This window comes from Lissotriton vulgaris, chromosome 7 (genome assembly GCF_964263255.1).
Source record: "Lissotriton vulgaris chromosome 7, aLisVul1.2, whole genome shotgun sequence".
Taxonomy (NCBI): domain Eukaryota; kingdom Metazoa; phylum Chordata; class Amphibia; order Caudata; family Salamandridae; genus Lissotriton; species Lissotriton vulgaris.
In genome coordinates, this window is record NC_141695.1 from 391086273 (window position 1) to 391112776 (window position 26504).

General features: G+C 44.6%; 1 protein-coding gene across 1 annotated transcript in view; it reads right to left on the reverse strand.

Annotated features, from left to right (window-relative positions):
* Nucleotides 1-26504, reverse strand: part of LMTK3 (lemur tail kinase 3) — a 206341-nt gene that overhangs the window by 176488 nt on the left and 3349 nt on the right. Inside the window, exon 2 of the mRNA XM_086930342.1 lies at nucleotides 21759-21888. Within this exon, the coding sequence (XP_086786468.1) occupies nucleotides 21759-21846 (88 nt within the window). The 5' untranslated portion in view covers nucleotides 21847-21888. The remainder of the gene's footprint in view (nucleotides 1-21758; nucleotides 21889-26504) is intronic.

Sequence of the window (26504 nt, forward strand, 5' to 3'; positions counted from 1 at the left end):
TGTGTTCCGTGTAAGGTACATCTTAGCTTGTGCCACCAAAGCCACATGCAGGAAAGGGTGTGCTGTTTTTTTGATATCTCCTGACTAGAGGGAGGCAGACACTCTAGTTTAGTGGGAAGATATGGTGTATTGTCATGCAGTACTCTGACGTGGGTTGTCTTGTGTCCAATATGGAAAGATCACAACTTTAATTACCGCCTAGCTGCACTGATCCTGTAGAATTCTTTGTAGACCGCTTTAAGTGAGCTTTTCGTTGGAGCCATGATGCATGACCGGTTACCAAAATAGAGGTATTATGGAACTCCAGTATTAAGTGTTCTAAGAGCAAAGCATTTGCTTAGACAACAGGGTTTGACCAATATTGGTAATAATGTAATCATAAAATTACAGTTATAGTGTAAAGAAAATGACTCATGATTTATTTGGCTTCAAAGACACACCTAAGAAACTGGACAGAGTAAATCCCTTTCCAAGATGCTACTCTGAATCGTACACACCCTAAAATATTGCAAGTGCAGCTTTTTAACTTTTTCTTTTATTTGGGCCTTTAAATGTAATTATTTGTTTATGAAGTTTATATAGCTCGAACAAGACCAATATTTTGGTATCATACCGCTGTACAACATAACAATAGAACCGAATGTACAATGAGTAAGATGTAGAAACACAGGGTGAAGCCAGAACGCTATACAAAGGGGAAAACATAAAGTGTGTATAAAAGATACAGGAGACATAGGGTAATAACAAAAAAATAATTCAAAGTGGGACAATAAATTCTAAAAGAAATCACAAAAACACACCATGCATCTTATTTGACCGACATAAGTCTCCTCCATCATTTACCGAGCACTGCTTGCTCTGCTGAAAAGGGTAATAATTTGTTTAACCTCTTGAAAATCAATTGCTAGGTTCAGTTCATCATTTGGATGGAGTAATGTGATCTTCAAACTCTTGTCTTTATTATATCACAATCACTCATACAACTACCTTTCCATTTGTGCAACCAGTTCAGAATTGCTAGTAACGCCACATAACTCTACTTGTGAGTTTCAGTTCAATATTAGTGGTACGACCTTAATATGATTTCACAAATATTGCTGGTCTTTACTATTGTTGCTAAAATATTTTGATCTACAGGTTATCGTGGGACACATTGCAGCTGCAAATTCCACAAAATAAGTATTTGCCTCCATCAAAAAATTGACAGCTGATACACCTAATGGGTCAAATGTTTTAGTCAATCTTTTTATAGTATGGTGGCAGATATTTTTCGTAGGAAAGTTGAAGATTGTTTTTCTACACTGCCATCCCATCTGGATCATTCCTCATGTGTTGCTATGCACAGCATCTTAAGTCAATTTGTTCCTCCCTTGAGAGACAAGTTAATTAGTTCAATTAAGTTATCAAATTCAGGCTCCCTATGTGATCCCTGTCCACTGAGTATTGCTACTATGATAGATGAGACTATTGCTGTAAGTTTGACTGACATCTTTAAGCTTATGTGTTTCTGTGGTTCTTTACTGTCTGTCTGGAAAAAGACTACTGTTTTGCCTCTTATCAAAAAAATCTCTTGACCTCTTGATTTGAAAAGCTATTGTCCAAGCTCATGCCTACCCCTGCCGGCCAAACTGAGCGAAATAGGGATGAACAAACAACTTACGACTCATGTTCAGCCTAACAATCTCCTAGATGATACTGAGTTCGGCTTTTGTGAGGGACACAGTTCTGAGACCCGCCCACTCCTCAAACCCCGACCAAGCAGCCACCAACCTCACCCAATGGTTATCCAACAGCGCCGACATCCTAGCACCACTGAAAATACGACAAATCAAACTAGGCAGCAAAAAGGCCTCCTGGTTCAACGATGACCTTAAGAAATCCAAGAAACTCTGTCGCTCCCTCGAGAAGGCCTGGAAAAAAGACCCAACCACCAGCACCAAGGACGCCTTCAAAAACGCCACCCGCATACACCACCAACTAATCCGAAATGCCAAGAAAGCAGCCTTCAAGGACCGTCTAGATAACAACGCCCACAACAGCAAGGAATTATTCAACATCGTCAAGGAATTTACCAACCCCTCAGCCAACTCCAATGACATCACCCCCTCTCAAGCCCTCTGCCACTCCGTAGCCTCATTCTTCCACAACAAAATTGCAGACATCCACAACAGCTTCGACAACCAACCCGGAGACCAACCCACCCAATCCCCTGCAGGACCCCCACCCCCCCTGAACATCCTCAATGACTGGAAGCCAATCTCCACTGAGGACACCATCCGTCTGATGAACTCTATCCACTCAGGATCCCCCACAGACCCTTGCCCTCACCACATCTTTAACAAAGCAGACTCCATTATTGCACCGCACCTCCGAGACGTCATCAACTGCTCCCTCAACTCCGCAACCTTCCCGGAAAGCTGGAAACATGCCGAACTCAGCGCCCTCCTGAAGAAACCCACAGCTGACCCCACCGAACTCAAAAACTATCGCCCTATCTCACTCCTTCCATTCCCGGCCAAAGTCATTGAGAAAGCTGTCAACAACCAGCTCGCCGCATTCCTCGAAACCAACAAATCCCTCGACTCCTCACAGTCCGGCTTCCGAGCCAAGCACAGCACCGAAACCGCCCTCATCGCAGCAACAGACGACATTCGAACTCTACTGGACAATGGAGACACAGTCGCCCTCATCCTCCTCGACCTCTCCGCAGCCTTCGACACAGTCTGCCATAGCACCCTTCTACAGCGCCTCAAAAACATCGGAATCCAAGGAAAAGCACTGGAATGGATCACCTCGTTCCTCTCCGGAAGAACCCAGAGAGTCCGCCTTCCACCATTCAAGTCAGAGGCCACTGAAGTCATCTGCGGCGTACCTCAAGGGTCCTCACTCAGTCCCACCCTCTTCAACGTTTACATGAGCCCCCTCGCGGCCATCGCACACCAACATAACCTCAACATCATCTCCTACACCGACGACACTCAACTGATCCTATCACTCACCAGAGACCCTAACACGGCCAAAACCAACCTACACGAAGGAATGAAAGAAGTAGCCGAATGGATGAAGCACAGCCGTCTGAAACTGAACTCAGACAAAACAGAAGTCCTCATCTTAGGTACCTCCCCCTCCGCCTGGGACGACTCTTGGTGGCCAGAGGCCCTTGGAAAAGCACCCATCCCGACGGACCACGCACGGAACCTGGGCGTCATCCTGGATTCCTCACTCTCGATGAACAGACAAGTCAATGCCGTTTCTTCATCTTGCTTCAACATTCTTCGCATGCTCAAAAAAACATTTCGCTGGATCCCTACCGAAACTAGAAAAACAGTCACCCACGCTCTGGTCACGAGCCGACTGGACCACGGAAACACCCTCTACGCCGGCACCACCGCAAAACTCCAGAAAAAACTACAACGCACCCAGAACGCCTCAGCCAGGCTCATATTAGACATCCCGCGTAAAGAACACATCTCTGATCGCCTGAAAAACCTCCACTGGCTCCCCGTCAATAAGAGGATCACTTTCCGGCTCCTAACCCACGCACACAAAGCACTCTACGAAATCGGACCCGAATGCCTCAACACACGACTATCCTTCTACACCCCCTCCCGCCAGCTACGATCCTCCAACCAAGCCCTTGCCACTGTACCTCGCATCAACAAAACCACCATGGGAGGTAGATCCTTCTCCTACCTAGCAGCTAAAACTTGGAACTCACTTCCCACTCACCTTCGTCTTACTCAGAACCACCTAGCATTCAGAAAGCAACTCAAAACTTGGATATTCGACAAGTAACTCCCCACCCTTCTTCAAGCGCCTTGAGACCCTCTGGGTATGTAGCGCGCTATATAAATCTTTTGACTTGACTTGACTTGACTAAGGAGCTTACGTTTTCTCTTGATCAGGGCGGGTAGAGCATCACTTATCTTGCTCGATCTATCGGCAGCCGTTGATACGGTTAATCATGGGCTGCTGATGGATCAGCTAGATAACATTGGAGTAACAGGCACTGCATGGAATCTGCTGAAGTCATTTCTGAGCGACCGGAAAGAGACAGTTCGATTGGGTGAGTTTGTGTCTAGTGTGTACAGTTTGTCTTGCTTGGTCCCTCAGGGGTCCTCACTTAGTCCACCATTATTTAACCTCTATGTTACTCCTCTGGCAAAACTGATAAGATCTTTTAGCTTTTCCTCAACATCTTATGCGAATGACACTCAAATTGCAGTTGGGTCTGGGGCACATTTCTACAATTGTATGAAGGCAGTCAGTTCCTGGATGTCCAAGAATCGCCTGAAATTGAATTCAGGAAGCACCGAATTTTGATTTTTTTGTCCTCAGTCATCTTTTTAGTCCACTGTATGGTGGCCATCTGCGCTAGGTCCTCTTCCCACACCAGTGAGAGCTGCCAAGAACTTTGGAGTTCTAACTAATGATAATTTCTCCTTTCATGGTCAGGTTAATGCAGTCACTTCTGCAGCATATAATACTCTGAGAAGATCCACCATTTATTCCTGTCAGTCTTCAGCAAACGGTACCTCTCTGGAGTTAACTAAGATTGATTACAGCGATTGGCTTTATCTAAATGTCCATCAGTATGTCCTCGATAAACTCCAGACTTTGCAGAATGTGGCTGTTAGGTTATGTTTGAAAATTCCTAAGTACCATTCTGTGTCAAGTTCTATTAGGAAACTGTAAGGCAAAGGATACTTTTAAAATCTCTGTTCATTGCTTATAAAGCGCTGCATGATCAAGGTCCTGCTTTCAATTAAAAAAACTTTACCTGGTATGTTCCAGCCAGATCTCTACATTCAGCTACTGCCTAAATGGTGGTGCCTACCTTTAAGCGAGCTTCTTGGGGTGGCATAGGTTTTCTGCTGAATGCAACAAAAGCTTGGAGTGCACTTCCACTTTTAATTAAACTGATACCTACCCTTTTGCTCTACGTGAAGTCTTTAAAAAACATGGTTGTTTTCCACTTATTAGTGCCCATTGCTGAGTCTTTTTCTGGTATGGGCATTTGAGCGCTCTATATGAATAAATAACATAAATTAACAGTTGGTTTTTACTTTGTTACTAATAAGTATTTAGTATTGTTTTATTTAATTTTGTGTTTAAAAAATATTGTATTGGATTTTTTTTAATGTTTTATTAGTCTCAGTGTTCCAGGTTATTATTTCATTGTTAGGTATTTATAATTATTTTGTTAAGATACTTTATTTAGTTGAAGAGTTACATTTTAATCGTTTTTTTTAGAGCTGTTTGTGATTTATTGGAATTGTCTGGGAGTTGAGTGTGGAGTGTATTATCACATATAGATTATAATATTTAATAAGCTGTTATTGTTATTTTTATTACATTGGGTTATCGAATTATTAATTATGTTAATTTAAATATGCCAATTTTTCTGTATTTGCTTTGTCAAGTATTAGTTTTAAATAATGAGTACTTTTATTCTAATGTTTGTGAGTTGTTACACTTTTCCAATTTTTTTATTTGGCAGGTGGTTGGGTTTCTAGGGGAGTAGAGTGGATAGTATTTGAATATATAGCTTTTTTAAGTGATTACCTTATTTTTAATTAGCTAATGTTATTATGAAATATTTAAATTATTACAATTATTTTTTTTAAATATTTGGTTGTTTTGATGGTTGCTCAGAATGGAGTGGGAATAGTAGAACTGACCGCTACCAAGAATAACAAATTCCCCCAATTTTGTTAAGTTTGGGTTGGTAATAGCATATCTGACCCTGCGGTTAGCAGGAATAGTATAGCTGACCTCACCAAAGCTCAACACATCCTTTACAACTGTTGGTGTGGAAATTCTAAATGTGATCTTCTTTGATAAATGTGTTTTTGGACAATTTATGTTTGAATGGCAATATGCTGGTATATTTTAATGTATTTTTAATGTTTATTAGATTGTAAAGAAAACTGTATGTATTATCTTGTTGTGCCTAAGTCGCTGATATAGTTCTATTATTGTTTGTTTGCTATTTGTATTTAAATTTGGTATTGTGCATCTATGATGGGCTTTATGGGTGGGGGAGTGTGTCTATGGGTGTGTTGGTGAGTGAATGGATGTCTCAGTGGTACATGTGTGAGTAACTACATATGTGAAAGGCAGTATATGTGAGTATTGGTCTATATAAATGACTGTATGTGAGAGTGAGTGATATTGAGAGTGCCTGTATGGATGAGTGTGTGCTTGTATCAGTGATTATATAAGAGAGTAAGTATGTGTTACTATCTGTATGAATAAGTGAGGTGTGTGTGTATAACTGTATAGGTGAGTAAATGGGAGTGTGATTGATTCTTTGCATGACTGACTAGGTGTGTGAGTATGATAGTGTTGTATTGGTGAGTGACTGCATGTATGAGTGACTGTATGGGTAAATGAGTAGATGTATGTGTAGACCTAGGATCAGTGAAAGGGTATGTAGTTTTGAAAATGGTAGTCTGTAATTTAGAGTGGGTGTATCAAAGTTTATATTAGGGTATGAGGAGGTGCATCAGATTATCACGTGGATGATGTCATCAGTGATGTCATTTGAGATGTCATCAGTGATGTCACTGACCATGTATTGGCACTCGCAGTCCCTAAGGAGTAAATTGGACTTCACCCCCCATCAGGTAGTCTGCCAGGAGGCAAGTTTGCAGAGTGGTGGAGAAAGGGGGGCATGTCTTCCGAAGACGTCTTAGAAATGCCAATGTGTGAGACTTACAGTAGGTAACAAGAGGGTTAGTTGGCTACCAAGGACAACCGTGGGGGTCAACTACCTCTCCTATTACCTCCAGTAAGTCTCACACAGCAGGATTGCTAAGTTCTCATAGCAGGCCATGCCCCCTTTGCACAACACTCTGCAAACGCGCTACCTGGTGTGCTCTTGGTTGGTGATTGAGGTCCCCTTCGTTGCTGGGGGTCCTTTAGGAGCCAACTAGCCTACCTCTTACCTCCAGTAAGCCCCACACAGTGAGATTGCTGAGAGGTGGACAAAGGCCACACCGCCTTTCCCCACCACTCTGCAAATGAGCCCCCTGGTGCGTTATAAGTTGGAAAATTAAGTCTCAATGAACACTGAGGGTCCCTGGGAGCCAACTAGCCCACCAGGTACCTCCAGTAAGTGCCACATAGCTGGTTTGCAGAGAGGTGGTCCGAGGCTACACTCCCTTTTTACACCACTCTGCAAACGCAGCTCCTGGCGCTCTGCTGCTTGGGGGATGAAGTCCACTTGTGTCCTGAGGTCCTCAGGACACAAGAGGACCTCATCGCCCCAACAGCAGTGCGCAAAGAGACGCATTTGCAGAGTGGTGTAAAAAGGGGCATGGCCGCGGACCACCTCTCTGCAATCCAGTTGTGTGGCGCTTAATGAAGGTACCTGGTGGGCTAGTTGGCCCTCAGGGACCCTCAGTATTCAAGGGTACTTAATTCCCCAACTTAGAACGTGCCAGGGGGTGCGTTTGCAGAGTCATGCAGGGAAGGGGCGGGACCTCCGACGAGTTGCCAGTTACTTTTTTCTTTTTTTTTTTGATGGGAGTGGGCTGCGTGGCCCCTCTTTCCTGGGCCACTTTTGGCCCCGGGGACCCCATCCACCAGGGCCTGGCAGCCTTGGTTTTTTTTAATTCATTTTTTGGGAAGGGTGCCACGTCGCCCCCTTCAGAGGCCAGTTATGGCCCCTGGCAACCCCATCCCCCGGAGCCGGCCTTTCCTTATTTTGTTTTTTGAAAATTATAATTAAAGAGGAGGGGGCCGCGTGGCCCCCATCCCCCGGGGCCTGGCCTCAACGTTGGGGACTGTGGCGGGAGCTCTAATGCCCCCACGGTTCCGCTGGCTCCCCACCTCCTGCGGGAGCCAGCATTGGTTTTGCACAAGGGAAGCTGCTGACATGCAGCTCCCCTTGTGCAAAAGCAATTCTGCTTTGGCTTTTGGAAGCGAGAGCAGGTTTCCTGCTCTCACTTACAAAAACCAAAGCAGAGTTTGCTATGGCAGGCCGGGAGCTGTGCTCCTGCCCTGCCATAGCAAACAGAAATGTCCAGGGGGTGGGTACCCTGGGACATTGTAGGAGACGGCCCTGGGTGGTGGCGGTCCCCAGGGCCATTGAGGGCTCTAGGAGGGGCCCACGCAGCCTCCCTCCTAGCATTTTTAAAGCCCCAGGGAGGTTGTGGTCCCCGGGGCCAGGGGTCCGTAACAAACCCCAAATTTAAATAGTTCCCTGGGAAGGTGGTGGGCAGCGGGGGCCGTGTAGCCTCCCACATTTAAATCAGGTAGCCCTGGGGAGGTGGTGGTCCCCGGGGCTTGGAGGGGGGCCCGCAGGCCCCCCAAAAAATCAAATACCCCGGGGAGGTGGCGGTCTCCGGGGCTTGGGGGGGCCCGCGAGGCCCCTCCCTTTATTTATTTAAAGCCCCAGGGAGGTGGCAGTTCCTAGGGCTGCAGGTGGGCCGCGTGCCCTCCTGTCCATAAATTATGAAGCCCCATGGAGGTGGCAGACTCCAGTGCTCTGTGGGCCCACGGGCCTTCACACCTTAATTTAAAATTGCCTTCGGGACCTGTCCCACTCTAGGGCTTTTTTATTAATTTTGGTCAGATTCACGAACCCAGCGTGAATTTGGCCGAAATTATAAAATGAAAAATACATTTTTTGGGCCTGGTGGTCCCTGTGTGACCCCCTGAGCAGGACTAGGGGGTCAGGGTGTTTCTACCCTGCACCTGTTTCTTGTTTTTTAATGTTTTTTCACACTTTTTCTTGTGACTCGGTTACCGAGTCACAAGATGGCTGCCAACACATTCTGGTTTAGAGTGGACAAGAATCCAGAGCACACTTAGTGTATCAAATCAAATTTCAATCTTCAAATGGTCAAATGGCCAAACCAATGGGATAGATCAAACAGACATAAGTTTTCAAAAGGTTTTATTGTTCAACAGTGTTCTTTTCTCAGAATCACTGTGCTTATCACTCTAGCCTACACGTGTTTCATCACAGCATGTGGCTGTGAATCTTCAGGGCTGATCTAAATGATCGAGGCGCGTTATCGGGAGACCGGTGATAATTCCGTCCCGGTCCTAATCGGGATGTTTCTGTATAAAAAAGAGAGCGGTACCGAAAATAATCGGTTTCCGTTCCGTCAGAATGGGGGTAGTGTGTGAATTTACACAGCGTCGGTATTTTCGGGCCGTTTGCTGCCCGTGGGTTGAGCTAAGTGCAGCTCCTGCACTCGGAAACAGGAGCTGCACTTAGCTCAACCCACGGGCAACAAACGGCCCGAAAATACCGACGCTGTGTAAATTCACACACTACCCCCATTCTGACGGAACGGAAACCGATTATTTTCGGTACCGCTCTCTTTTTTATACAGAAACATCCCGATTAGGACCGGGACGGAATTATCACCGGTCTCCCGATAACGCGCCTCGATCATTTAGATCAGCCCTGAAGATTCACAGCCACATGCTGTGATGAAACACGTGTAGGCTAGAGTGATAAGCACAGTGATTCTGAGAAAAGAACACTGTTGAACAATAAAACCTTTTGAAAACTTATGTCTGTTTGATCTATCCCATTGGTTTGGCCATTTGACCATTTGAAGATTGAAATTTGATTTGATACACTAAGTGTGCTCTGGATTCTTGTCCAATTACATTAGAGAGAGGTCCCTGATCCTCTTCTCTTACAGAGGTTAAGGTTTTCCTCTGCCAAGAAGCACCTAATTCCATACCACGACATCTTAATACTTACCGTGATAAGCTGAGCGCCACATTTCTGAACACTTAAAAACCTGTTCACTGATTGTATAAAAATTCTGGTTTAGAGTGTTGGCAGCAAATCAGAGTGAAGATCATGTCTGGGAGGGATCACAAACACTCCTCGGTGCGCAAATATTGATATTTTTCTTTTTTTAATTTCTCAGCAACTACTGAATGGATTTACACCATTTAACCAAAAGAGTGCTTTCTGGACCAAAAGCTCTCTTGCCAAATTTGGTGTAATTCCATTCAACAGCTCGGGCTGTAGCCATGTCTAAAGTTTCCTATGGAAATGAACATGTGAAAAATGCGTTTTGGGACCCCCTTTTTTCTTGACCGTCGCTTGATGAATGAACCCGAAACTTTCAAGACAGGAGCTGACCTGAGTGAAAAAATTTGTTTTGAAAATTTCGTGAAGATTCGTCAAATGGCGCCAAAGATATTGGCAAAAGAAAAAGCGCTTTTTGAATAGAAATGAGGTCCTAACTATAACTACTATATATATATGTATATCCAACGAATAACACTCCAAACCACCTCCAGCATTGCAAAACCAGCGAAGAAGGAGAACAGACCACTTCAATGAGGCAAGATGCTTTCTTTATTTGCTAAGTTCCAACAGTGAAGTGTTTCGGGCGCGAAAACCCTTGATCACACATCGGTCACAGTGAAATGGAAAGATTTAAATGCTTTGAAGTGCACACCCACAAACAGCACGTGATTCGGTCATGTGACCATAGAAAGTGAGAAAATTTTATGAACTCCGAAATATATGTTTCTCTACATACATATATATAGCAGCACTTTTCATCATGTAAAATCATTGTTTAAATACAGGGTTATTTACAAATAAAGAAAGAAGATATGAACGTAATATATCATATGCAAAATACATCGAAAAAAGAAATATATACTTCTTTAAAACTTAAGATTGTATATGACTGTATAAATACATTTCATCATTTGTTGCACAGATGTTCAACCCACATCCTATTTTTGGAATATTACTGGGTATTATTACTGTATAAATACAGAAACGCTGATAGCACGTATATAATCTTTTTCACATGAGGCTTGTAATGGCTGTATATTATATTTGGAGTTCACGTGCTCCTTACATATTTAATGTCGATATTGTGGTTCACTATATTTTTGTAGTCTATATTTTTGCCCCAGATATTTTTGTCACAATATTTGTGTATCATATCTTTCCCCTTAATATTATATCATAGAAGCTAATATTATTTGTGCTTTGAACCATATCCGCCTTGCCAAATTTTACATTGTCAATCATATGTATCATTTGCAGGCTGATACATGTGGCACCCTAAAGTGCAATTTTGCAAATCCATACAAAATCTCCCTCAAATGTGTTGTAGCTTTCTACTGCAAGACATACCTAAAACACGAGGGACCTTTCTACCATAACACTTGATTATTTAGTCCTGAGGCAATCCAAATACAGAGGAAGTTGGCACATTCCGGTAACATTTTGTATTTCTTTACATCCCCTAAAGACTAAGGGCATCATTACGATGGCGGGCGGACCATAACGGTATGCATGACCGTCCGCCAGGGGTGCGGCGGTCCCGCTCCTGCAATTAGGATGCCACTGCCACCGTGATGGTGGCGTCCCCCATTCCCAGCATTGTTGGGTCTGTGTTCACAGCACAGCATGCCACAATGCTGTGAATGCACGTTGTGCATTTGCATGCACAAGGTGACAGGCACCGCACGGTGCATGCCACCTTGTGCATGCAAATGTAACTGCAGCCACCCACCACCTTAACCCCCTCGGGGTCCGCAACGGGCCGCTCAATAAAAGACTACATGCCTTTCCATGGCGGAGTCTCCACCATGGAGAGGCCAATTGCCGCCTGCATCATAATATGGATGGTGGTGGCTTACAGAATCCGCCAACATGTTATACATGTTTTCCGCCCGGTCGACGGCGGACCCCCAGCCATCCTAATGTGGCGGGGTCTTTTAGGTAAGGATGGCAGGCGGATCGCTACCGCCGGCCTGGCGGGGGCAATCCGCCCGCCATCCTAATGGGGCCCTAGGTTTGTTAGATGTGTTGACACACATAAAGATACCCTATCTGATAAGCAGTATCCTGCACAGTGCCATAGGGAAGCCTGAACCTTCACTGTGGCCTATTTTCGGGTTTTGTGTAAGGTACACATGTAAAAATGTGTGTTCTAAATAATGTTTGCTTGCATGCGCATAGATGTGTTAAATGTGGAAGTTATACATAAAGAATATTTAAAATCATCTTTGGTGGCACCTAATGTTAGAAGGTTTAGTTAAATTAGGAAGTTACATGTAAAGACATTGTGCTAAAAGTTAGTATTTGTTTTCATCTGTTAAAGTCTCACTGCTTGAATAGGGCCACTATATGTATGAAATATGCACAGCAGTAATAAAATCAACTTGTAGAACCGACCATGGAGTTATCCCCGCCTCGGCAGGTCTTGGGCTCAAAAATTCCACGGACTCGATAATTCTCGCTCCGGTGCCTTCTCGACTCACGGGTTCACACTCTGCGACTCTGGGCAATAGCTTGCTTAATCTCCACAACGGCCCCTCGCGGTGGGATGCCTGGCTTTCACCTTGTGGATACCCTGCCGGGGTTATCTCACAGGGGAATACCAGGACGGGTTCCCTAAGCAAGCGCCGGGAAACCCTTTGTGGGTAGCTGTGCGCTATATAAGCTCAAATACATTTACATTTACATTTATCCTGGTCAGTGTTGATCTGTAGAGTGTGTGTGTAGGGGAGGGGGTGCTATATTAGGAATCACCTTCTTAAACATGATGGTAAAATACTTCAGTGCCTTTTCTAAGTCAAATGAGATGGGGAAGCATGCGACCTATAGAAGGCGATCCTGTCCTCATGGGAAGAAAAAGAGGGACTCTAGATGTGTTTCCTCCATGTGCGGGAATGGCTGGCATGTGCCCGAACACACTAACTAGAATGTGCTTTGTATAAGATTGTAGTTTGATATAGTATCCTGGTTTGACAATACTTTGAATGTCATCACTTTACTGGGGTTATGATCTTTGCAAGATAAAACATTCACCAATAATTGTGGCTGTGCTCCTCTAGTTACACTTCTTGAAATGTTGGGCATAGAAAAAGAATCATGTGTCAGTTGGATACTCACAATAGTCTAATTATATTAGGGCAACCTCTGTGAAGTGGTGTGACTCAAACCCTCCCAAATACATTTCTGAGGTTTTAGAACGTGATGTATATCTGCTTTTGGCATCTTCAGGCTGCTACAAGAGAACAAGATTCGCAGATCATTGAATGATGGGGGTTCATGTCTTATTGGCATGAGGGTCCTGGTCTTATATTCTCCAATCGCTTCCACCCATTTGAGACAAGGTAGTCGGAAATACTTGTCTGATTGACAGCCAGGATCCGTGTACTTCCAATGACCTTATTGCATGTCTGCATGTTACATCTTTTTGGAGGATTGTTGGGTGATGAGGTTTATTGTTGCTGAAAATGGACTTCTGTTTGGGGGGGTAATGTAGTGCAATATTGTTGAGGTTTCCTGGTCCTTGCTTCTCGAGCCCTTACGGTATATACAGAAGATTCTGAACTTGATTCTCAGGTCCACTGAGAGCCAAAGTAGCGCCTCAGATGAAGGTTTGACCTGCTCATCACTTTTTTTAAACTCTGGCATGATTCTGCAGCCTGATTTTGAAGTCTCTATATATTGCTAATTAACCACTTTCATAGCCAGGAAAGCCGATCTTGCAATAGGCTAGTTGCCCAATTACCAATGCTCTATAAACCCTGCTTGATAGTACAACTGAGGAACAAGAGGGTTTTGTGAGGAAGGATAGCTGCAGAATGATGACATTAATCACTCTGTTGACTTGGGAGGCCAAAGACACCTCTGAATCAAATTAAGTCTTGAGTTAATTGATTGTGTGAAAGGGCAGAAGTCACTGATAGTGCCTTTCCTCCCACCCCCCACACCCTGAAGAATGGTACCTTCTCTGGAGCCGATTAGTGTAACATCAATCCTTGCAAAATGTATTTTGTCACATGTTGCTCTAAGCAAGAAATATCACACAAACTATGCGTACGGGCTTACTGAAAATGAGTGTTATGACTCCTCTAAGCTACATAGTCAGGTTAGGGCTCACCAAATTGGTATAGTATGGAAGAAGTGCAGTCTGTCCCATAATGACATTCTTTTTCAGGAGAGCAGGCTCCCCAAAGTGCTGACATTTCTATAGAAAACGGTCGACAGATATCCATGCCAGCTGTTCCTCCTTGCACTTACTTTAATTTTTTCTCCTTATCTCCTTACTTTCTTCTTCTGGGTATATCAGGTGAATCCTTAGCAAAATTACCACATGGATACCTGTGCCAGTGTTCCTTCAGCAGAGCCCTAAACGTCTGCTAGGTAATGTAAGACTCATAAATTGTACCCCAGGGGGTAAACATCTCACCTCTCTTAGGATACAGCTTTTAGGTTGTACCAAGGAATGAGGTCGTCAACCCATCTTTATCTGAATTACAGAACCATGTTCTAGAGGATATATATCCTCCTAACTTTTTCCACCAGCATTAAGGACGCCCTGAGGATGGACTGTGGGATCAATAAATCAATTACCTACAGCTCTGAATTTACAATGATCCATAGACTGAAGAAACTGCTAACTTAACAAAGGTACATCAAGCTTTCCAGTAAGCAAGCATCATTGAAACTTTCCAACTGCGACCACCTGTCAACAAGCTATAAAAACTTTTAGCAAAAAAATATGAAAGGTCTCTGGGAGTAAATTTGCCTCTGCTAATAATGCCTTTATTTTTTATATTGATTATCACCATTGGTGTCCGCAGATAGTATTTTGCTGGGCATGACATCTATACCTAGTAATGTTAAGTATGATTTAAGAAAAAAAGTAAATGAGGAAAATTCTTAGTGGCTCCATATACTTGGGTACATGGCTGGGTTCTTTGGAACAAAAAAGATTGCATGGTTTAGGAAAAATAACACCTCTTTGGGACCGTAGATGGCAATATCAGGATAATAGATAGAATCTTGTACTAAGTAGCTTCTTTCAAATTGTTAAAGAAACAAAGATATGGGATGATGTTCAGGATTACAGCATGCGTTCATCTGTAATCAGCAATTTAAGTAGTGGATTACCTTCATTCCCTTTTTAAAAGCAATAACAACGAAAGAAAATAAGAAACAAGCAAAAGGAAAACAAGAAAGAGAAAATGAAATAAAGAGTAGAAGAAATTCTCAGTCCTTTAATATAAGCGACCCTAAACCAAGATTTGGGGGCAAATGATATTTTGTGGCCAAAATGTGACTCCAAGTGGTGTGGTTATTACTAGACCAGAGGGGGAAGGCGGGATGCTAGCATAATTGTTTTCAATTAAAACTTGGCAGCACTGATACAGTCAAACACCGCACATTCTGAGTTTACACACCACAGCATTGGGAAAAATGTGCAGTATTTCTGCGTTCTCTTCCATTCTAAGGTACAGAAGTTGCAATGATAGGTAATACCATACCCTGCAAACGTTGCACCATGCAGAATTTTCCTGGTGCAGTATTGTTCTAAGTGTAATGGGAAAGCTAAGACATTGTTTTGGTGCTCAACATTTTGCAGGATTCAAGATGCATATCATTGATGAGGCAGACCAAGGATGAAACATCAGAGGTTTCTCGCGAGCCCGTCAGAGGCCATTTGGAAAACCGATTTGGATTCCCTTTGAACTGAGCCCATTTAAATGGGTCGGTCGGAAAGGAATCTAAACTGGCAATTCCGATGCGGCTGGAGCGGCTTCTACCAATGGTCGGAGCCGTTCCCAACCGCATCAGACTCGGGCCCTAAGTCTGATCTGAATATAGGTGGCCATTATCTGGGTAGCACAGTGGGCAAAAAAATGATGGACAGGAATGGGGCCTCAAAAAGACTGCCAGTGGCTCAGACTTTGACAAGAATTCCACCCATGAGTTATGTTTTTTAGTACACAGCGCAGATAGTCTGCAGCTTTGCACTGTGTATGCCGCTAAAATATAGGAAACGTGGCCCACGATCTATTTTAAAAAAAAATAATGTATTGACAACATGAGAGATAGCAGGTTACATACACATGATCGTCCAATATAAGAAAAAAAGATAATAAAATAAAATAAAATAAAATAAATGAATAATAATTTTCCATAAGAATCGAAAAGCAAGGTTGAGAATTAAAGAATAAGAAAAGAGAGATTAGATTCATATCATCGATCCCCAGATTTTCTCCAATTTCCACAATGAACGAATCCCCCTTGTTTTGGCCAAGGCATATTCCATATAATATGTATCCTTGACCAGATTCCACCAATCCAGGACTGTCGGTGGGCTCTGCGATATACAAACCGGAGCTATTGTCAATCTAGCACAGGCAATTAAAATAGTTATTAGATCTCTTTGCAGATAGTCCAGTTATGCCCACCCACTAATACTTCTAAGACTGTGAGTGAGAAAGGTCGCCCAAACTTCTGAGAGAGAGCTTAGGTCACTCCTTCCCAGAATTCTGTAAGTTCAGGACAGAGGAAAAACATGTGTTTCAAATCGGCTGACCTAAGGTCACAATTTGGGCATTTTGTGCGATCGCTATTGATATGTTTTGATGACCATTTTGTTATTCTTTTCGGAGCATAGTATAGCTGATAGATTGTCCAATATTGTTGCAGCCTGAGATTAGAAGAATTGACTGATCTACTTATGCTACTGAGAGCTGTGGAGATAGTAGTAGCTGTAACAGCAGTATCTAATTTTTTGCTCCATTTCTCCGCTAATTTCACACAATCATCAATCCTGAGGCTGTTTAAGCTCTTATATCCAGTCATAATTAGTGATTTATCCTTTTCTGCATAAAGGTAGTTCCAGATATCAGAATCAGGGATAGACATAAGGTTTAATCTACGTGTAAAGTAATCGCGTATCTGATAATACTTGAACCGCGCCCCTTCTGTGAGATTATATACAGACTTCAGTGCTTGAAATGTCATGAATCCATTATGGCCATACAAGTCCCCCAGAGTTTATATGCCCAAGCTAAATAGATGTTTGCCAGCTTTATCATGGAAGATTTGCAGGAGACCTGGATTGGCCCACAAGGGAGATCTACTATGATATAGCGACCCCTTACATTTGATGAGGAATTCCCGCCAAATAATTACAGCATCCCGTGCAGTCTTAAATTTGACCCTCTTAAAGTAGTTTGGATCAATAAGTCTAAAAAAGAACATATTGGAGTCTTCACATAACATAAATTTATGAAAAAAAGACTATTAATAGGATTTAATAAGATACGGAAAGGACTAAGAAAAGATGACCAAAAATATCATTTAAAATCTGGAAAATCGAGACCTCCCTGATTGAATGGAAGTTTTAGTAAGGTAATTGCTCGGCGAGCTTTTTTATACCCCCAATTAAAGCTACTGAGGATCCCATCTAACCATTTAAAATAAGAGTTATCTACCCGTAAAGGGATAGATCGGAATAGGTAAAGATATTTAGGCAGGATCTTCATTTTTATAAAATTTATCCGACCGCTAATACTAAGCGGCACCGTATGCCATTTTGTTAAGTGAGGTAACTGTTTCTTTTACAAGTGCCACATAGTTTAATGCAACTATTTCATTAATTTTCGCGGAAATACTGACCCCTAAATAAGTAGCAGCGCTACAGGCTCCCTGTATTGGGGCCGAAGATTTATAGTTCATTAAGACTTGGGTCTTGTTAGTATTCAGTCTAAATCCAGAGACCGCGCCAAATCTATTTGCCTCTTGTATGATTCCCTTCATAGCTTCAGACACATCTGTTGAAAATATTGCAATGTCATCCGCGTATGCTGTAATTTTAAGGGAGTTTGAGCCAGATACAAAAGGGGCTATCAGGGGTTGATTCTGTAAAGCTGATAGAAATGGCTCCATTGTTAGCGCAAAATGCAGAGGTGAAAGGGGACACCCTTGTCGTATGCCACGAAGTATTGAAAATGTAGAAGAATGCATACCTGAATACTGATTTTAGCAATCGGATTGTCAAATAAGACCTGTATCCAATTCAAGAATTGACCTTTAAAGCCAAATGCTGATAGCGTAGCCCAGAGAAAGTCCCACCCCACTCGGTCGAACGCTTTTTCAGCGTCCAATAACATCATACTGAGTGGGGTCGGCTTGATCTGAGCGACATCAAAGGCGGTCACGGCCAGGTTGATATGAGACGCGGTATCCCTTTTTGGGATGAACCCGTGTTGTTGGGGTGAGACCATGCTAAGCATTATTGGCGCCAATCAAGTTGCTAGGATTTTAGCAAATATTTTAGCATCATTATTAATAAGCGAGATGGGTCTGTAAGACCCACACTCATCAGCCGGTTTATTTTTTTTCAGGAAAAAAAACAATTTGTGTAGAATTCCAGGAATTAGGGGCCTATTTCCCCACCCCTATAAAGCGGATAACCTGACTGAAGAGTGGAATCAGCTCTTCCGTACATAACTTGTATAATTCCAAAGGTATCAAATCCTCTCCTGTTGCTTTGCCAGATGGCAGAGCATTAATAGCAAGTCTGATTTCTATTTTTGTGATATCGCCTGTTAACAAGTCTGACTGTTCATCCCCCATATTTTTTATTATACTCCTATCAATGTATCTAAGTATCTCATCTTCATCTATATGGTTTTCAGGGGTATATAGTTCCTGATAAAAATTAACAAATTATTGCAGAATCTGCCTAGGGTTGTTGTAAACCTGATTATTAGGTCCCTTAATTATTTTTATAGCAGTTTTGGCCCTGTCCTCTGCGACTTTATATGCCAGTATCTTGCCTATCTTTTCTCCGCTTTCATACTGAGACAGTTGATACTTCTTCAGTTTAGCAATACTTTTTTTCCTGAAGGTGTTTTTCAGAGCGGATTTGAGATTTATCAAACTATGACTCAATTCTTCTGTCTCTACTGATCCCAAAAGTAATGCCTCAGCTAGTTGGTTCTCAATTAAGATTATATTAGCGATAGTTTCCTCATTTGCTCTTTTGCGTTCCTTATTCTGTCTCCATATAAATTGTTGTGCAAAGCCCCGTATACTCGCCTTGCAAGCATCCCATACAACTATTGGTGAGGCCGAATCGATATTTATATCGATAACTTCTTTCAGATGCTCCTTTAATTGTCTTAAGAAGTCTGTATTTAAAAATAAGTATCTAGGAAACTAAAAGGATCTGGGGCCTTCTCTTGCTGCTGTGATGTTAAACAAAAGGAGAATAGGGTTTTGGTCGGAAGAGACTCTTGGACAAATTTCCATAATGCTAGATTCTAGGATCCTATCTGATACCCAGGCCATGTCTATGCGAGAGCAAAATTTGTGTGCGGCTGAATAATAAGTATAGCCAGGTACTTTTGGGTGTAGTATCCGCCACGCTTCTTTTAGCGCATGTATACGACCCAGATCTATGATAGCAGCGCGTGTCCTTCGCATTCTCTGAAACGCCCCTCCCTAGTAGTGTCAATATCATAACTCATAATACAGTTAAAATCCCCCATTATTATACATTCTCCCTCCCAGCCCAGCAGCTCCATATTAACTTGGTCGAAGATTGATGGTTCATCTATATTTGAGCCGTATATAACACAGAACGTATATTTGCAGCCTTCGAGTATCAGCTGAACTATAGCCCATCTACCCGCCTTATCTATAAAAGTTTTACCCATTTCTGCTCTTAGTTGCCTTTGTTTAAGAATGGCTACTCCTCGAATTGAGGCATTTAAATCTGTACAAACAAGTACCTCATAACCCAATTGCTTAAGCAAATTTCGGTCTCTGTATGAAATGTGAGTCTCCGATATCAGAGCTATTTGTGGATTATACATCTTTAATTCTTCCGAAACTAATCTTCTTTTGTTCCTGCTATTCAAACCCGCCACGTTCCATGCCAAACATCACAGCCGCTACATCTTAAACAATTTCTACTCTCCTTCCTTCCATGATTCAGTCAAAATAACCTTGCTATTCATTTTCTTTATGCTAGTTATCCTCGTGTTGTTTTTTCCCCCCAGTTTTTTCCCCCTCCCCATAACCCACCCACTGCCCTCCATTGCCTCACCCACCCAAAACCACCCCTTTACCCCCAGAGGAGACCTCCTCTTTTGATACAGCTGCCGCTGTCTTGGGCAGCCATACAGGATCACAGCCATGGGGATCAGACCTGCACAAACATATATACAGTTCAGTTTCATTATTCCCACTCCTTGAAAAAAGAAGGGAGAGAAAAAAAGAAAAGAAGAGACTTTAACACCCCTGAGCTCAATTTGACAGGTCAAACATCAAAGTCGAGAGTCCGGGCATCTTTCTGTCAGAATTCAGAGTGATCCAATTTCCAGAGTCTTCATGGCATTGCAATAGTTTTATGAACTTGTCTCACATTTTATCAGTAGCTTCAGTTTGCCATTTAGTTACAAATTGTTCAGCTTCATTTTTGTCTGAGAAAAAATATGTGTGGCCGCTCTTGAATACTTTTAACCGTGCTGGTTCCTGCAGGTAAACTTGCCCGCCAAGGGTCTTTATTGGATCAATGAATTGACGAAGTTTCCAGCGCCTCTCCATTGTGGCTCTACTCAGATCCGATCTCACAAAAAACGTGACAGAGTCTGTTGAGACGGGAGTGTTAGGTCTGGCTTTTAATGAGATAGCCTGTCGAAGGAAAAAGTTTCCTAAATTTATCAGAATCGGCCGAGGGTATTGACCCTCCTTGTTTCTTTGTATCAGGGGCAGTCTGTGAGCGCGCTGTATCTGTGAATCCCAATCCCAATCGGAAAGGTCCACGATCTATGTCATTCTTGTAACTGGGCGCTGTGTGTTCCACTCAGGCATAACTAACAGACTGGGACAAGACTTAAGTTCGGTGGGTGGTATTCTGCCATTCACAGATGCGGGAGACATTACGTTTGCCACAATGACAAACTATTGTCCATAAAATTGAGAGTTGTTCTCTGTACTTTTAGAGGAACCACTGTCAAGACAGCTCCTCTTAAAGTTTGGGGACAGGCGCTTTGATGTTGTCCACCAAACCTTTTGTTTTTCAAAAATCGACTTCCAAAGTGGGAGTTTGTTTTTGGAAAACAAATAAATAATGATGACTTCCCTCAACTAGGTAGGTTTTCTTTTCCATGGGTGTGGGGGTCATTGTTTTAATTTTATGTCAGTGACAGGAAAAATCAGGAGGTGACAAACTGAAAAAAAGCCATCACATGGTCAGTACTAAATATGGCAGTTTGACTGGCGGCTTATCTTTAGCAGGCAATACTCTGTCAGTCGTTCAAGTAAGTTTTCCGATATAAGAGCCAACGAGGGCACCTCTAAATCTGGCCCTGTTTCATTAGATTATTTTGAGTGTAGCACCTGGCACCAGCACTTATGGAAATCCTCCCTAATGTGCCGCATAAAATTCTAATAATTTGTACATTGCTCGTCACCACACGTCATTTATTTCTCATACCTGCCAACTCACACGGTGCCACAGTGTGACACACAATATCAGCTCCCATCACACGGTCTCTGGTGAGTAGTCGAAATCACACTGTGGCAGGGAAAAAAACTGAAAACCACTGTAGCGAGTGTATTTCCAGCTCATTTTCTCTGGACTTGACCTGCCGACGTACATTAAGGGGTGAGAAAACACCCGGGAAATCAGCACCAGCCTCAGCAAGGGGGTTCAAAAGTGCCTCATAGGTACTTCTTGGCTCGAGGCCGGTCCCCTTTCAATGCCCCGCCCCTTCTCGGGCGATGAAATCGTTATTTAAGTTGGCAAGTATGGTTCCTACCTTTGTTTTTATGTGCAAGGTCACGAGCAGTGTACTGGGGAGGGGATTAGTTTTGCTTCTAACTGCGGTGGCTAATGTATGGCTCATGGGTTTGCTTTGAGTCCTAGAATCAAGTTTATGCCCCATCCTATCCATGCAACATGCATACAATGTCCCCGGCAAATACTCACCGTTCTCAGCAGGTGCTGCCAAGGCCTTCTCTGGGTTAAAATACGACATGGAAAAGAGCAAGCAGAGCAGGGACTGCCACCTGAGCATCTTAGGGTGCCAGCCTCAAGGTTACGGGGAGATCAGGCCCTGCTGAGAAAGCACAGAGAGGTTCAGCATGGGGGTGAATAGAAACTCATAAATACAGACACACACACACAAGCACGCACACACACAGCGGGCTGCTCCCTGGCTCTGGTTGGGTCCCAGCCTCAGAGTTCAGTGGAAACTCGGGTCCTTGCCATGGGCGTCCGCAGGGGAGAGGTGGGGGCAAGGAGGCAAGAAAGGGCACTTGCCTCCCCCTGGAGCACCCCTCCTTGCCCCCACCTGCGGACACCCATGCTTTTACGGAAGCCTTTTGTCGTCATTCTGGGCCCTGCAGGGAGCAGAGCTGTTCCCAGCCACAGGCCAGAGGCCTCAACTCCCTGATGGGGCGCCTCACACTCCTCCCCGCAGCCCCTCCCGCCCATTGTCATTCTATCTGAGGTTGATTATCTCATGCAGATTGACAATGGCCAGTTTGAGCTGCAAAAGCATACATCCCACCCTGAAACAATGAGGCAGCTCAGCGGGTTGGGTATGCGCTGCCGAGACCAGGAGACAGAGAGCAGTGTTGTGTGTGCCATGATCTATTTTTTCTCCCTAAGGCCATGAAACGGAACAGGCTCTGCCTCGAGTGCCACTTGACATCACCATTGCTAGAGGTGGGGCGAAAATACACCCACCTTCTTCAATCTGGGGCTCAAAGGCATTCTGGTTTGTGCAGTCCTTTCCTTGATCAGCCATAGGTGAAAGTGCAGGCTGCATCCTAAGAGGAAGTGGCAAACTAGGTCTGGACACCAAGACCTACACTGTGTAGCCTGAGAGCAAGGGGTCTTCTGAAAGAAGTTCTGGGGGGAGAGTGGGGGGGTCGATGCATTATCCTCCCAAGTCAAAAATTGAGGTTGCAGCATAGCCCGGATTTCAGATCCCACTAAAACGTACACAGTCTTGTGTCAATAACATATCTATCTGCCAGTATGCTCCCTATCATGTCTGGCAGGACGTCCTGACCCTGTGTTTCACTGCCTTATATCCCTCTGTACCCCACTCCCCGCACTCACTGCCTAAAATCCCTATGTACCCCACACCACTCGCTCACTGCCTTATATCCCTCTGTACCCCACACCTCTCGCTCACTGCCTTATATCCCTCTGTACCCCACACCTCTCGCTCACTGCCTTATATCCCTCTGCACCCCACACCTCTCGCTCACTGCCTTATATGCCTCTGTACCCCACTTCCCACGCTCACTGCCTAAAAGCCCTCTGTACCCCACACCTCTCGCTCACTGACTGAAATCCTTCTGTACCCCACACCTCTCGCTCACTGCCTTATATCCCTCTGTACCTACACCTCTCGCTCACTGCCTTATATTCCTCTGTACCCCATACCTTGCGCTCACTGCCTTATATCCCTCTGTACCCCACACCTTGCGCTCACTGCCACAACATATCCTTCTGTACCCCACATCTAGTGCTCACTGCAACAACATATCCCTCTGTACCCCACACCTCACTGCCTGATCGCTCACTTTACCCTGCCATTCATCTTCTACGTGTTCTCTCCCCTTCCACTCGTTCTACCTCTGTTCACCCCTTTACTTCTTTTAGTACCTTACTCATTTCTCAATACCTCTACTTCTTTTCCTCTTCGGTAACATCTCTCTGACACATCGCTGCACTTCCTTTATATCAACGCACCCCTCTACCTCACCTGTCAACCTCAGTCTTTATTTATTCCTTCTTCCTCAGCTGACTCTAGCTGTCTCTGACACACCTCACCCTCTCTCTACCTGGCTCTCTCACATTCTAAGACTGCATTATTCTCCCCTCTCCATCTTTGATTTACCTGTCTCTGCTCCTGAATCTTTTTCTTCTACACCTTTTGTCTACCATTCAGCCCTCGCTACCCTTATGTTTGCCTCACTACAGTCTTTACCCGACCTACCTTTCAGTGCCTCATCCCATTTCGCCTCCCTCCCTCACATCGCTCTCCTAGGATGCATCTGTTTCTCCCCTCACCACCATGCCTGCCTCTACCCCTCCTTACCTTTCTAACCAGCCTAACTTTCTACCTTCCTGTTATTCCTGGTAGTGAACCTTTCATTTCACGCCTCCGGTTGTATTACCTACGCATTCAAATTGAGTAGGTCATTGCTGTGCTCCCAACCCGACATTGAGATCCAGTCCCCTAGCCTCTCAACATGCCCAAATATAACAACAAGCATTGGCATAGCCAATAGGTCTCACCTTTATGACCTGCTGCATAACTAAATACTTAGGTCCCAAAGGCGAGACCTTTTGGCTATGCCAATGCTTGTTTTTCTCAGCTTGGCCTGAGCATTACCCGATCTTGATCGTCTGCCATTTTAGCCCCACCCCTATTGATTAACATCACCCATGCCCCTTCATTTGCCAGGTTAGCCCCCCCCTGGAAAAATTTCTGTGGACGCCCATGGTCCTTGCTGAAGAAGCACAGACAGACGCAGAGCTGTTGCGAAAGAGTTACACGCACATATATATGAACATCACACACCTAAACACACATACATACACACACAGTCCGACTGCCACCTAAACATTTTAGGGAGCCAGCCTCACGGATCAGGTGGAGGCCAGGTCCTGCTCAGCAAGCACAGAGAGGCTCATGGCGTGGGACCAGATACACACCAGGGCACATGGACACACCCGGCTGAGGTTGCCACCTGCGCGTCTTAGGGCGCCACCCTTAGGTATTCGAGCGAGATCAGGCGCTACTTAGGACGGACACACAGGCTCAGGGCCTGTGTGAATGGATATACATCAGTATAAATATATACACACACACTTGCCCATAGGGCACAAAACCTAAAAAAAAGAAGTGGGGGGACGCTGTCACCGGAAGTGACGTCACGACAGGAAGTGACGTCACGATAGGTGGCTTGCACCTTCGGGCTCATTGCCTCCCCTCGCTCACCCCGTAGATGCGATTGGATCTGAGAAGTCAGCGCGTGAGCAGCGTGCTGCGAGCTCTGAGCTCCTCGTCCCAGAGAGGCCAAAGATGGAAGTCCAGCCGTTTGGTAGGGGGTACGGCGTCCACCCGGTAAAATAAGTGGGGAGACACCGTCCACCAGCGTGGTACCCCGACTCTAGCCCTGCTTGCCCACCCAGCACATACACACCATTACAGCTGCCATCCTAGCACCTAAGGCACCATCTTCTTTGTTTAGAAGGGTTCAGGCCCCGCTCAGACGGCACAAACAGGCTCAGGACCTGTGAGAATGGATACACATCAACAAAGACAGAGGGGGAGAGAAGGCAGGCGCAGAACAATGGCTGACGCCTGAGCACCTTGCAGCGCTGGCTTCGGGGTTTTAAGAGGGAGAATCATGCCGTGCTTAAAAAAGACAGACAGCCTCTGAAGCTGTGAGAATGTATGCACCCCAGCACAGAGGGATACTCACGCGCGCACACACAGCTGAGTCAGCCTCTTACGCATCTTATCGTTGTACAGCGCCATCCTCGGGTTTCAGGGGAGATCGGGCCCTGATGCCGCCGAGGAAGCACAGGGTGAGTAGAACCGGATACACAACGGCACACACAGGCACACACCTGAGGATCTTACGTCGGGTTCAGCAGGAGGTCAGCCCTGCTGAGGAAGCAGACAGGCTCTGGGTCGTGAGTCAGGATATACACAGATGAAGGCAGCAAGGCACACACGTGCAGAGCTGGGGCTGGCGAGTGGGAGCCTTCGGGCACCAGCCTCGGGAGCAGGTAGAGGCCAGGCCCTGGTGGGGAAGCACAGATGGGGCATGGGTCTGTGTGACTCCACACACATGGACTACACACATGCATACAGAGAGGCTTCTGCCAGACGGACTGTGACTCCACGCACATACAATACACACATACAGAGATGTTTCTGACAGGAGCAGGTAGTGGCCAGGCCCTGGTGAGGAAGCACAGACGGGGCATGGGTCTGTGTGACTCCACAAACATGCAATACACACATACAGAGATGTTTCCGCCAAGAGCAGGTAATGGCCAGGCCCTGGTGCGGAAGCACAGATGGGGCATGGGTTTATGTGACTCCACAAACATGCAATACACACATACATACAGAGAGGCTTTTGCTATAAAGTCAGGACTGTGACTCCACGCACATAGAATACACACATACAGAGATGTTTCTGCCAGGAGCAGGTAGTGGCCAGGCCCTGGTGAGGAAGCACAGATGGGGCATGGGTCTATGTGACTCCACAAACATGCAATACACACATACATACAGAGAGGCTTTTGCTATAAAGTCAGGACTGTGACTCCACGCACATAGAATACACACATACAGAGATGTTTCTGCCAGGAGCAGGTAGTGGCCAGGCCCTGGTGAGGAAGCACAGATGGGGCATGGGTGTCTATGTGACTCCACAAACATGCAATACACACATACGTACAGAGAGGCTTTTGCTATAAAGTCAGGACTGTGACTCCACGCACATACAATACACACATACAGAGATGTTTCTGCCAGGAGCAGGTAGTGGCCAGGCCCTGGTGAGGAAGCACAGATGGGGCATGGGTCTGTGTGACTCCACAAACATGCAATACACACATACATACAGAGAGGCTTTTGCTATAAAGTCAGGACTGTGACTCCACACACATACAATACACACATACAGAGATGTT